This window comes from Gobio gobio, assembly GCF_949357685.1.
Source record: "Gobio gobio genome assembly, chromosome: 7".
NCBI classification, from domain to species: domain Eukaryota; kingdom Metazoa; phylum Chordata; class Actinopteri; order Cypriniformes; family Gobionidae; genus Gobio; species Gobio gobio.
Window position 1 is genome coordinate 46,706,340 of NC_137103.1, and position 15,038 is coordinate 46,721,377.

Sequence of the window (15,038 nt, forward strand, 5' to 3'; positions counted from 1 at the left end):
CCATCCAATCAGGCTCATTTCTCACAACTAGCATCTACCATCATGGACCGCAATCACACACACACACATTTCAAACATGCTTTCAATAACAGGCACTGTTCCAATCAAGGTAAGGATTGAGATCGGGATGAGCTTATTTTCCAGAGCCTAAGAAACAGAGCCGGACATGGAGGGAATTGATTCTCAATGGAGCAAAACTAAATGGACATCGATAGTTGGCACTCATTGAGGCCGTTAATGGAGAGTTTACTCATATCTTTAGCTGTTCAACTTCCAAGTGAAGATTTGAAGGGAAAATGACTACTTCACACTTAAATAGAATGAGAGGGAGCGAGAGAGAAAGTGCTTATGAGGGATTAGGATCCCTTTGAATATCTGACTGCTAAGAATTAGGGGCTCAATTTCTCATTTTTATGACATCAGAAGTGACAAAGTCCCAAAAGACCTGCAGATGGATTTTCTCTACAAATGCTGATACTCTGTCACATTCACTAACTGCAAGTTTAAGGGATTTCTGACAGTGCCGGGAGAAGCCAGACGGCACCGCTCACGGATGTTTTTCCTGCAGATTATTCAAAGAGGAAGACTGCGGTTTTCAGTTTGCGAGGTGTTTAAATAGCAATTACAGGAATGTAATGACATGTCACTGCTTTGTTGTACTCATTATTGTCCCTCCGAAATGAGATAAAAACAGCAGAATTACATTTAAATCATTAGGATTTCCATCACAAATCAAAGAACAAGCATCTCAGGTAAAGGCCATTCACACTGACAGAGCTGGTCATCTTTTTTTCTTTCTTTTTTTAGCTAATTATATGTTATATATAAATTGTATTTATTGTAATTGCATTCAATTATATTATCTTTTTCCTAATATATTCCAATATAAAAACAATCACTCTCAGTGTGAATCTTCACTAAACCTGTATTTGGGGGACAGTGATTTCAGAACAGTATTGGATGTGCCCCTATTGAAAGAAACATTAACTATACTAGTTAATACATATATACATTTGATCAAAACACACAAACAGACAGACAAAAGAATATCTATTACAAAGCATGCGGCTAACACCATATTGTAAAGGTGCTGGGATTAAAGAGAGGTCAAAGTTTTTATGTTTCTTTTATAAAGACAAAATGGCTGCCGTTCACTTGTGATCTTGTGAATGTGTGTTGAACCATCTGAGTCAGAGCTGAAAACATGAAATATGATAAGAGAGAAGAAAGACAGAGACAGACCAAGCGAAAATGAGGTGCGTAACATCCATCGCACCAACAGCACAGATAGCTTGTTCAAGTGACAGGCATGAGAGTCATAATGACACGCAGGACGCTGCTGCAGACAGTGACAGGAGAGAATGATGTGACGACCTGGGGCGTTTTGTCTTCTCTGCACTGTGCAAATGTTAGCAGCTCCTGTGACCTGGATTAAGTGCACTTGACATTAATAATTGGACTTTCTCCCAAGCTAAGTGTGAGCCCATTTCAATATTAACAAAAACATTCACAACCGGACCATAATTTCAGTCTTTATAACATCAAGTGTCTTTCAACTTAGTTCTAGCAATCACAGGGTCTCATTCGTGAAACACGAGCAGCACAAATGTCTCTGTAAATTGTTTCAAACATACAACAGGCTTGCAAACCTGTTTATGTTTTGTGAACATTAAAGGGATGGTTCACCCAGAAATTAAAATTTTGTCATAATTTACTCACCCTCATGTTGTTCCAAACCTGTATGCACATTTCTTTCTTCTGCAAAACACAAAAGAGGATATTTTGAAGAATGTTGGTGTCCAAACAACATTGGACTCCATTGACTATAACTGAATGGAATGGGGGGTGGGGAGGCATTTTTCAAATAATCTTCTTTTGTGTTTCACAGAAGAAAGTCACAAATAAATTTAAAATCCAGATTTTAAAAGCACAGTAGCTAGATTATATATTAACGTCCATATCAGTCATACGTGTAAAGTTTACACCCCCCCTCCCCCTCCCTAAGAACTGAGAACATTTGTTTGGAATTGCAACTTGGAAATTTGCTCCACTGATATAAAAAATCTGGAATTGGAATCTGAAATCGATTTAGTCGACCATTCAAAAGTTTGGGGTAGATTTTTTAAAACCTCTTATGCTCACCAAAGCTGTATTTACAATATTTGATCAAATTCACAGAAAAAACTGTAATATTGTGATATATTATTACAATTATTTACCCCACCCTCCCCATTTTAATATATTTTAAAATGTAATTTATCCCCGTGATGTCAAAGCTGAATTTTCAGCATCATTACTCCAGTCTTCAGTGTCACATGATCCTTCAGGAATCATTCTCAAGCTCAAGAAACTTTTCTTATTATTATCTGAAGATAACAGTTGCTGCTTCATATTTTGTGGAAACCATGTATTAAATTCTTTTGATCTTATTGACCCCAAACTTTTGAACAGTAGTATCAAAATCAATCATCAATTTAAGTGAGAATGGTTTGCAGGACTTCTTTTTTTTCACTCAGAAATTCGCTCCGTTCGTGAATCATGAACGAGGCCCATTGAGCGTATATGACATTCTTCCGTGAACAGTCAGACATATACATGTTTTATTAATAGCTCTGTTGCAAAAATGTCTTTGCAACAAGAGCAGGACACGAACGAGCAAACATAAAAAGGCTTGCATAGGCAATAAGCACCAGTAAGCCTTTCTGCTGATATTTGCAAATAGGAGCTGCCAGCAATATCAGTGCATTACCCTACAGCTGTCTCTGTATCCTCCCGTTCAGCGCTCATGTACTGTACAAGAAACCTGTCAAAGACATACACACCTACACATTGTAACAGCTTGTTGTATGATAGTGCACAGTTGATCTTTTAGGGAGTCTATTTTCTCATGCATACATGCTTTGACTTTGTGGTTTTCACAGGCCTGGCTGATGCAATACACAGACCGGCATCAGATGGAACATGACTGTCAGAAACATATTTGCTTTCCCATTTCTCTCTTTTTTTTTTGTTATCGTCTGATCCCACTACAATATGTCTTATAAAAGTTGTTCATACATATTTCTTCTGTTAAAATAGGAAGTCCTAGTTGCAGAAATGCCTATAAGTGAGCCATCTGAAATACTTTAAGCATGGCTCCTTTTGCAGATGGGTGGACTGGTAAACTGGCATACTGGGCATTTTCCCGGTGGGCCGACGCACTTTGGGGCCCGATACAAGGTTATTTATTTATTTTTTGCCACGGACTGGTCGATCATGCAGGGACAGCGGCCCATTGGTTTGTCTTCTGAATTGACAGGTCAACGCGAGAGAGACCTCCCCTCCATTAGGTGCATTTTTTTGTTTTTTTTGGAGCGCATGGGAAACTGCAAAAAACGAATATCCGCACACAGTGCTGCCGCTGATGAACATGCGCTGCATTTCTGCTGCTCTATTAAGTGTTGAACGGACCTTTGACGCCGAATTTTGTTTTATACAGTCGTGCGATATGGGAACATAGCAGGTTCTGTGGTGAATCTAGCTGAAAATAGCCGCGGCCATGTAAATACATGACGAGGTAAATTGGAAAACACCAATACACATAACTACAAACTTGTCAATCTAGCACCACCACACCTTTATAATAATTTACCTTGCAGCTACTTACAGTGAAGAAATATGGTGTTTTGGCAGAAATGTATGTATTAAAAATGTTGCTATTATTACTTACATTAAATATTGCAGGCTGTTTTCGTATTTTCTACATGTGTTTACAATATTTTTTTATTACAAACTCAATAAAATATTTATTTATTTTAGAAACCATATACCCATGGTAATGAGGAGTATGATTTGACCTGTGACTACCATGATCTTACAGTTAAATGAAACTACAGTTAAACTAATAAATACAATTTCATTAGGGCAATTAAAGGATAATTCAACAAAACAGCTTTAAAGCCTGGATCCCATGAATTAAGGACACAGCTTTTTTCTCTTTAAATGTTTTATGAACTTTTTAATAGTTCTAATGAAATTTAATTAAATGTTATTTCAATGAGAGCCTCGTGAAAGCTAGATATCAGTGTCTTACATAAATTAGGTGTTAACTCTAGAATATTATTGTTTTTAAAGGGGTAGTTCAACCCAAAATGTGATCATTTACTCACCCTAAAGTCATTCCAAACCTGAATTAATTTCTTTCTGTGTAACATAAAAGAAAACCATTTGAGTCTGTTTTTTTTGGTCCATACAATATTCAATGGTAGCCAAACCAAAATTGTTTGGTTGCCAACATTCTTTAAAATGTTCACAGAAGAGAGCAAGTCAAACAGGTTTGGAACAACTTGAGGGTGAGTAAATGATGACAGAATTAAATAGCAGTAAATTTACTTTAATGCATCCTAGCTCAAAATCCGTTCTTTACTGTCAAGTGCATTTCTGTGTGACAAAAGTGCAATATTACATTTTTTAACTGCATTTGCAGTAAATTCAATAATATCTATTATTATTATTTTTCCCTGTCCAAGTTTTATTTATTTACTTGAATTTAAAGGGATGGTTCACCCAAAAATTAAAATTCTGTCATCATTTACTCACCCTCAAGTTGTTGGTTACACTTGGTTACAAACATTCTTCAAAATATCTTCTTTTGTGTTCATACTAAACTTTTACAGATTTGGAACAACTTGAGGTTGAGTAAATGATGACAGAATGTTCATTTTTGGGTGAACTATCCCTTTAAGGCCCTAACCCCAGCAACTCAAGGGCCGGATGGGCTGGGTTTGTCCAGGGCCGAATTTTAGCCCCAGTCCAGCCCTGGAGGGCTTAGAAACCCTGTTTGGAAACAGTCATGATATGTAATATTCTTGGTTTGGTGTGTGCGCTTGTAGTTGTGCATGCAATAAATGTAGTCTTGCAATGACAGTCTCAAATGATTTAGCCAATTATGCAATACAAGCGTTATTAGTGCCTACTTCTGTTGTTTTTCCGAGGCCACAGGTCCCTGCCACAAAACATCTGCTCACAAACTCCCCCAATGCATGAAGTCATACAGCAATTATGACCTACTCTTTTCCCTCACCCCTCAATTCAGCCTTTCAAATAATTTTTAAGCACAATAACAACCTTAATTTGATGAAAATCATGCCAAATGCTAAGGCCTGATAATTAGCAAATTTTCCAGACCTTTCTTTTTCACAGATAAAAGTTTTTATTTTTAGCTTATAATAAATCTGCACTTCTTTCTTTTTCTTTTTTACATTTCCACCTTCTACTCAAAGCTCAAGAAATCAGAAGATTCCTTACATGCGTGAACTCCAGATGAATCTTTTAGTAGAACATTGATCTGAACTCCCTCTGGTAATCCATCTTTCAAATAACTACTTTAAAAAGACAAAAGAATTAGCTCTTAAATAAGGATTGGAATTGCAAGTCCTTGATTCCAGCTCCTTAACGATTCCATTATCGATTCTTTTAGAACTTTTGAAGAAACACCCATCCTTATAATTAGTCCTAGTTATAAAACTTTAACAAAAATAATAACAACAAAAAAGATTATTTTTTGGCGATATATTTTCACATTTCTTATTTATAATTAAAGAGATTATAACTAAATTCCACATGATTCATTTTGCTGTGTAATGTAGATTCAATAGCAACACCTGTGAAGAGATGATGCCAACACCTGTGAGGACTTCAGATGCTGCCAACTCTGAATCAACATACACAACTGCCAAATGTTCTATATATTGTAATCATGATGATCACAACTTGTAATAACTGCTCTCATGAGATCATTTTTTTCTGCCTAAATGAACACATGATACTAGCTAACTGCGTGATTTGTATTATCTTAGAACTGTACGTTTCTGAAATACATCAACCTCTGATACAGATCACTCTAAATTGTAATGTAGAAATGCATTTTCTGTAAAGCTGCTTTGAAACGATGTGTATTGTGATAAGCACTATACAAATAAATGTGAATTGAATTGAATGCAGCCCTGTTTTTACAGTACTAGTATCATATTTTAATCTCAGAAGAATAGAGATTGTCAAGAACTGTTAACAACTAAAAAGCTAAAAAGAATTATTTCATTCAGTAACAGTATTAAATGGAACTGATTCGCGATTCCCTGACCTACAGATAAAGTTCACAAGAACTGCTGCAGATCTCACATTTCCAGATTTTGTCTTATCTCCTCCTATGTAAGACCTGTACTCACCAGGTATTAAGATCTGTTTCAGTGATCTGATCATAAGAAGTCATCCGTAAAATATCACCGTGTACACCTGTTAGCATGGTTTAAATTGAGGTTTTGAAGGTGGAGGAACCCTAAAATCTGGCAGGCTGATGCCCTAGACGTGATAACTTTGATGCAAAGCTGAATTTTCAGCATCATTACTCCAGTCTTCAGTGTCACGTGAATCTTCAGAAATCATTCTAATATGCTTTATAATCATTATTATCAATGTTGAAAACAGTTGTGCTGCTTAATATTTTTCCGTCACTTTTGACCAATTTAACAATCAAATTGTTATATATATATTATGGATGGATGGATGGATGGAACAACAGACAGACAGACAGACAGACAGATAGACAGAGATAGATAGATAGATAGATAGATAGATAGATAGATAGATAGATAGATAGATAGATAGATAGATAGATAGATAGATAGATAGATAGATAGATAGATAGATAGATAGATAGATAGATAGGCAAGGCAAGTTTATTTGTATAGCACATTTCATACACAGTGGCAATTCAAAGTGCTTTACACAGAAATAGAATTAAAATTTTCGTAAGTGAATAAAATAAAAAATATATATAGTATAACCCCTATCTGGAGTGGAAGAAAATGGAGAGTCAGGTTAATATTTGTCAGGTAACTGTGAGTTTAAACAGTACCCTTGCAGACAAATCTTCTTGGCCTAAATGGAGGGCTATCTCTACCTTCTATGGGATCAATCAATCAATCCTACCACCACAGGAAATCATACAACTTTCCTGTGATGGAGGATGACTTCTCAGTCCCGTGTTTCTTGGGAATAACCCGGACGAGCCCCTAGCTGTTAGAATTTAACATCACAGGGGTTTCTTTATCAATTTTTGTCAAATATTTAGTAATTTTATTAATTGTCAAAATGGAATATTCCCATCAACACTTTGTTTGACCATCAGAGCGGATCTACACGGCCCTTCCTCTCACCACCAAGGCTATACAGATCTTTCCATCAGTGCAGATCTAAATGGATCGTCCTCGCACCGGAGGGATTTCGATTTATCGCTCTCCCGTCTCTCAACCTCTTCCACCCAGACAGCCTTAACAAAATAATAAAAATAATAAAAAATAAAAAGTATAATTAAAAGAGTTATAATAAGAATAAAAAAAATAAAAGCACGATACAGGTATAAAAGAATGAAAAGAGTAAAACGATGCAAAGATGAAACAGGGTTAAATTGAAACAATTGAAAAAAAAAAAAAAAAGCAAGCAGTTCGGACAAAGCACAGTGCTCATTCAGTAAATGCATAGCTAAACAGATGTGTTTTGAGTCTGGATTAGATAGATAGAACACCAGGTGTAAATGAGGTCTAAGTTGTGTTGAAATTTGAAACCAAGCTCTCCTTATGCTGCTGGGTAACGTTAGTCGAGCAACGACACAACAGTTCAACAGAGACACGTGTTGCGGGGGTGTGAGGGCTGTAATGACACAGCATGTATAAGAGACCATAAAGCTTTAATGAGATGTGCTGGTTATCGCCATATTGGCTTGTTCTCACATAAGGGCTGTGGGTCTCTGGAGAAAAGCCTCCACTTCACCTAATGTCACATCACAGCAGGACACACACCTTTAGATCAGGTAACTTCAAATGAAATGGCCAGGGCTTCTCTGTTACACTGAGCGCGAATGGAGATAAAACAGCTCATTTACAGAAGATAAGGGAAACCTAAGAGCGTACTCCAGCCATTATTCTCATTTCTTTAATGCAGTCTTCAAAAGAACACACAACGGCTGTCTCACCTTCAAAAACAAACACCTTACGAAGGCAAAAAAGAAAATCAGACAATGTAATGTAAGACAAAGCCAACAGGGGGGAAAAAAGTTATAGTATAAACAGTTTTTATGTATTTGAAAAAGCCAGTGGAGTGAAAAGCTTAGAAATTCAGCAGCGATTTTCCCACAATCGCAGAGTTTATTCAGGCCACATCTGCAAAAATTTATTTTACCAGCTAAACTGAGGGCCAAGATTTCTGAGACAGAATATGAAATAAAAAAACCCATATCAAACCAAAAACAGTTTATAGAACTGTCAGCTGCCTGTAGGCCTTGCCTGAAGTGTAATTACGGCATTAAAAAAGTTGCATTCTACAGAAAATGGGAGCATGTTTAGTTTGTGGAAAGAACATAAAATATAATGCAGAACACATTAATGGTAAGGTCATTTATATGAGGCATTTCAGAGGCTGGAGTTGAACTATAAAGTTGCACAGGGTCAGTAAATTGCGTGACGGATTTGAATTGTTAAAGACCGTAATTATACGCCTGGCAAAGTTTCATAATGGACATAAATGCCTTTTAAGGTTTGGCTTTTACACATATTGATCTGAGCCATTAATTAGAGCTAATCTATAGTGTTTCAGGGAACATGTACTGTGTGTGATCAGTGTGTCCAAGCACACATTAGCCCAACAGCATTGGTGACGCTCACCAGCAAGTCAAATGCTTAGTGTGACAGCAGTTCCTCATCAGGGCTGCATTTATTTGAAAAATACAGCCCAAACTGTGAAATTGTGAAACATTATTAAAATTTAAAAGAACTGTTTTAATATATTTAAAAATGTAATTACTTCCTGTGAAAAAGTTGGCATTCGTGCTTCTTAAAGCGATAATTCACCCAAAAAGCTGAAACCCTCAAGCTGCTCCAAACTTGTATGCATTTCTTTGTTCTGTTGAACACAAAAGAAGATATTTTGGGAATCAGACAGCTGACATAGCCATTGAAGTATTTTTTTCCTATATGGAAGTCAATAGGTGCCGTCAACGGTCTGGTTACCAACATTCTTAAAAATATATATTTTTGTATGTTCAACATAAGAAAGAAACTCATACAAGTTTGGAACAACTTGAGGGTGAGTAAACGATGACAACATTTCATTTTTGGGTCCCTTTAATATTCTTTGTGGAAACGGTAATACATTTTAATTTCAAGATTATTTGATGAATACGATATTTAAAATAAGAGAATTTATAAGAAACATTTTATGTAAATCTTTACTGTCACTTCTGATAAATTGAATCCATCCTTGCTGAATAAAAGTACTAATTTCTTTTAAAAAATGACCCTAAATTTTGAATAGTCGTGTAAATTGTATGTCATTATTTTACATTTACATTTACTTAAAAAATAAAGATTGGCACCATACCATGCAGCAAATACCTAAAAATTTACACAAGCAAGCACCGCTTGCAGAGTATTCATAACATGCATTCATAATAAAATGTTAAAAATATATGCAGAAATAATAGAAATAGCAGAAACTAAATACAAAGACATACTAATATGCTAGAAAAAAATGCACAGAATTACATAAATATGCCATCTGTTAAAAAAAAGTCTCCAGACAGCATTTTTTGAAAACCACTGATCTGAACAAATCTGAATATCATTGTTATTTTATGCTACTATGGGAATATTTTACAGCACAAGAAGAGAGGAACATCACACCCTATTTATCTAATCTGTTCATGGCGTATTATTTGACAGAAAATGCCCATAAGATACTTCACAGCAGCCTAACACAGGACTAATTATGGAAAGAAAAGAAACACACAGTGAAACGACTGCTTCCCTCGAAACTTCACTAGAGCTTGGCCGAGGATGTGTTCAACCTTTAGTTGCACAATGTTTTTTCCCCTCTGGCAACAGGATTGGATGACACAGTGAGTCCAGAGCGTGCGCTAAAGTATGGGATTAAATTACATCGCCGGACTGTGGCAAAATGAAGAGGCGTTTGAGCTTTAATAAAGTCGAGGATAATGTTTGTAGCTTCCGCGGGTGAAGGCTAATATACATGAGCAAGCTGCGAGACCAACACGAGCCATTTTGCCTGTGTAAAATACGTGTAGATCTCTGTTCTCCTGGAACATGAAATAGTAACAGCACAGCGCTTGACAAACACGGCATCTTCAGGCCTGCTGAGAACGAAGGTAAACACGGGATGCGGGCTGATTCGTTCTGACATGCCAACCAGAGCATCACTTCCACTTAAGCAAGATGCGCTTTGGACTGGGCCTGCAGATGAGCATCTCCAGGGAGCACAGAGAGCAGGAGAGACAGCTCTATCGGTGGAGATCACAACGTGGCAACACATGCACCCAGAATTAGCATCAAAGAGCTTGACAGTCCTGGGAACATCCGTTGACACTTCTGCTCGCCCCACGATAGCTCAGATACGCCGCTTAATCTTAAAAGCATTGTTCAAATGGGCGATTGGGAGAGGAAACTGTTTTAAATTATCGCAACAAGGGCAGTCATTTCACGTTCCGCTTTTATTGTGCTTGTTCGGAGGACGAGAGAGAGAGAGAGGAAGACGATAACAGGAAGCCAAGACAAGTTAATCTCTAGCAGTCGCTTCAATTCAGAAGCACATCGGCTGTGTTTGAAACAAGGGTTTCAAACTGGATAGCAATCAAGCAATTATGCGCCGCAGGAGGGAACAACAGGCCGGCTGGGACACCCAGCGGCCGCCCCACTGAGTCAACAGGACCACGTCTGCCTTTGCTCAGGAGTCCAAAGGGGTTTCCCGGGTTCCTGTGCTGCATTCCTGCCTGTTTGTCGTGATAAAGATGAAAAAGACCTGGAGGAGACAAAACAGATGCACAATGGTGCTCCTGCGTCTGTTTTCCACTCTGAGAGAAACCTTTTCTCAATTACCGCTCGCAGTGGGAGCCCTCTGTCAGCCAGGGCTTATTGCCACCCTGTGCCATTCATCTTAAATTAAATGGCTTAATCAATGCCAAGACAGAGTGGAACAACATGGCGGTACAGTAAGTAATTACCCCTCTCCCATAGAGAACAACACAACACAAGCCTCTGCCAGCTAACTCTGCACAGAACCCAACACCTGTGTGCGCACTCGTAAACACAACGGTACTGTTTAACCGCTGGGATTTTACTGCTCTGCCAGTGAATAAACAATGCAACATTTTATTTTGGACATTATGCATGAAAATCTACTATAGATTACAAAATGTAAGGGAAACATAACTAGCAGCTATGGGATATACCAAAATATTATTAACTTCGCTATACTGATAATAAATACAGTAAAAACAGTAATATTGCAATATACAATTTTGAGTGATGCAAACGGTGCTGCCTCTCAGCCAATCAGAGTTGAGGACCAGAACTATATATATATATTAGGGATGCAACAATACAGTTAGTCCACGGTTCAATACATACCTCGGTTTTTAACCACGGTTTTCAGTTCGGTTCGTATCTGATGGCTTGTCACATCAGTTTTTTGCTATTCTATTCTTAGGCGACAGGAAAAGCAAGAGGTTGAGGAGAAAAAAAGAATTTTTTTTATTGCAATAGTCTTTCTTTATTTTACTTAAAAGAACTGAAAAACCTTACTTAAACTTTACTTTAAAAAAAAAAAACCTTGTATCCCTAGAGTGTTGTATAATATAAAATAAATATATATATATAGATTTACACTGGCATCTCAGAGCAGTACAGCAGCATTTAAGTATGAAATTGAATGAATAAATGTAAAAATAAAACACTACATAGACTTCACTATAAAATATCCATTGATTCTTATTAAAGCTATACTGTATAAGTTTTTCAGTCAAGAGCAATGAGTGATTTTCTCTTTGTCTTTTGTTGTTGTATTAACATTAAAGGGATAGTTCATTCAAAAATGAAAATTCTGTCATCGAGAAATGAATACAGGTTTGGAACAATATTAGAGTGAGTAAATAATGACATAATTTTACAGCTGAACTGTCCCTTTGAGGACAGCGTGTTCACTAGGCTGCGCTGCTGTCATTTTAAGACCTGCATGCATCTAATATACAGACACACGCGATTTTACTTTCACTTTAGACATAACCGATTGTGTTTATGTTAACCTTGTGTGTATTTGACAGTATTAACGCAGTAAGACTACTTAGTTCAGTAATCACGTGTTTGACAGCCGTTTGGTGCGCGCGCTCGGAAAACCGCATTTTAAAACCACGCACGCAAATGACCCAGCAAGGCTTTAAAACCGCATAAAAATAATGAACTTTCTTGATTGTGAATAACTATAGTGTTCCGTGAGTATAACTACCACTAACATCTGATGTGAATGTATGTCGCGTGGTTCAGTATTGGGATGGAGGCAAATGACAAAATTTGTAGAAAAATAATTAATTGACTCTGCAAACAGTATAATTTTAACACTGACAAACCCAACACTAAGTTCAGTCAGATTTTCTCCAGATTGTGGAACCACTGGCGTTTTAGTTTATATGCAAATATGTTATATGTATTGTTTGTTTGTTTTTGTGTTTGTATTGGTATATTTCATGTTTGTGTTTTTTGGACCATGTGTGTCCTGAATAAGAGCTTTGATGATGATGATGAATTCAATGCAAAAAAAAAAAAAACGCAATTCACAAGCGCGTATTGAACCGTGAATGCCGTACCGAACGGTTCAATATTATATTGAGAATTGTGGCATCCCTAATATATATATCTTTCTTTGTAAATGAGGGTGAGCAAATGATGACAATTTTCATGTTTGGGTGACTGAAGTTTCAGACTGATTGTGAGTCTTTTGGATGTATAATCAAACATAATCTGTTCAAAAGAGGAAACATTAATTCATGAAACTGACAACAATGTTATTACTACAGTGATGGCAATGCAAAAAAAGATGTGTTGTCAATTTATTGTCTTTCTCTTTCAAAATATTCAATATACTACAAGGTCACAACCAGGGTTGCACAAAATTCAGAATGAAGAAGATTGGCTGACTTTTTGATGAGTGTGAATTTGAAAGTTGAACTGGAATTACATAAATTGGTCAATAAACCATAAAACTTCAAGGCTTTTTATACTGTTTTCAAACGTTTCAAACATGTCAAGCAAACATTCAACTTAAAAGTCTTATAGAATATTTTTTTATGAATTCTTTCTCAATTCATCAATTGAATCAATTTTCTTGCATTCAAATCTGAATTTGAATCGGGCAAAACACGGTTCACAACTTAGTTTTGTTTTTTTATTTGGCCATAATTAGTAATGCAGAAATCAAGAAGAGTTAATAGGGCCGAACATCATGAAAATAATTTGGATTTTCATTTTCATTCATTCCAGGTTTTTTTTAAAATATAGCTGAGTAAGAAAGATTCTTGATTCCCAACCCTATGTAAACCCTTATGGTGATGATACACAGGGCAACTTTTTGAGTTACCAAGGCAATGTTGCCGTCAATGGGCAACCAGGTAAGACACAGGGCCCATGACCGATCTAAAGTATCCAGATAGAAATTTGTTGCCCATTCCCAATGGGAAAGTGGCCAAGCAAAATTGCTTTTTAACATTGCCCAGCAACATTGCTCAAAAAAGTTGCCCCATGTATCATCAGCTTCAGGCTTTGTGTATACAACTAACAACATCACAAATGTATTATAAAGGCGTACTTTAGTATCTGAGCTGAATTGTTTATTATGGGCTCAATGGCTTAGCGTGCAATCAACACAGGTAAAGCAAGTGAATGAGATACAGCTCTGAAAAACATCAAACATAACAATTGATTTAAATGAAACGATTTAAATGATCCAGTATGCGTCTTGTTGAAAATGGTTGAGAAGTGTCATTAGAAGCTGGCTCAGTGAACTGGCAGCATCACGTCTGCTAAAATTACCATACATTAGCGCACTTACCTTGTTTTGTATGATTAATGAAGAGCGTTGCCACTTGCACCCTAAACGGCTGTACTGGGGCTAGTTTTAATCAGCCATCAGCGTGCAGAGCAAAACACAGCACTATAACAGCCACTTTTACACAGGCAGGACTGCGGAATGGGCTAAAATCACTCCTCTTTCCATATTTAAGAGAAAGGGGTATACTAGTAGGAGATGCAGCACATGCACAAACCAAAGACAAACATTTACACACCCTCATATAAACACACATGAATAGCCAGAGAGAGTTTGTTTTTTGTACTCACATCTGAATTAAAGCGAAGCTGACAGATGTTGCAAGAAATAACTAGCTTTTTCTTGGGAGGAATGGAGACTCCAAATGTGTGGTTGATTACCGCTTTCTGGACAGGGTCCATCTGGAAGACAAAGAGCAGAGGAACATTTAGAGTGCTTTCACACTAGAGATTTTGCTGTGGACCAGAGTCTGTTTGTCGTCAGCGTGTGAATCGTGTGGCTGATGTTAAAGGGGTTTTCTAGACTCGGGTGTGCAAGTCTACTTGGTTTGGGGTACAGTTTGAAAATGGTATAAAGGTAATATGTCCAATTTGTGGACATGAAACGCTACTAATAAATGTTGAATTAGCATATTTTCATGCTTCTGGTCATACTGGTCATATAAAGCATTGCTCATAACCAGCAATGATGCAAAACATTGATCAAAAGGGACAGTAAATACATCTATGTTACAAAAAAAAAAATCTATTTAAAATATATGCTGTTCTTTGAACTTTTTCTATTCATCAAGGAAAATGTATCACAAAATTGTTTACCCGAAATTAACAAGCAGCATTTTTCAACATTGACAATAAATTTTTTTTCTTGAGCACCAAATATTGCAAAAAAAAAAAAAAAAATCACAGGAAAAATTACATTTTTAAAAATTATTAAAATAGACTGGTTACTATTTTAAATTGTAATAATATTTTACAAAATTACTGTTTTTACTGTATTTTTGATCAACTATGTGCAGTTTTGGTGAGTACAAGAGATATTTAAAAATATTACATGTAAATAATGATAATAATAATAATATTTCTCCTTGTAAACTAAAAGACTCTAATTTGGAG

At 36.5% G+C, this 15,038-nt stretch overlaps 1 protein-coding gene across 4 annotated transcripts in view; it reads right to left on the reverse strand.

Moving 5' to 3' along the window:
- The window catches only part of znf385b (zinc finger protein 385B), a 166,813-nt gene that overhangs the window by 12,987 nt on the left and 138,788 nt on the right, over positions 1-15,038 (reverse strand). For 3 of the 4 annotated variants that reach the window (XM_079822484.1, XM_079822483.1, XM_079822485.1), the window contains one exon: positions 14,217-14,327. In XM_079822484.1, coding sequence (XP_079678610.1) covers positions 14,217-14,327 — 111 coding nt within the window. Of the gene's footprint in view, positions 1-1,719; positions 1,759-14,216; positions 14,328-15,038 lie in introns of all 4 variants that reach the window. The other variant, XM_079822482.1, reaches the window with a different exon arrangement.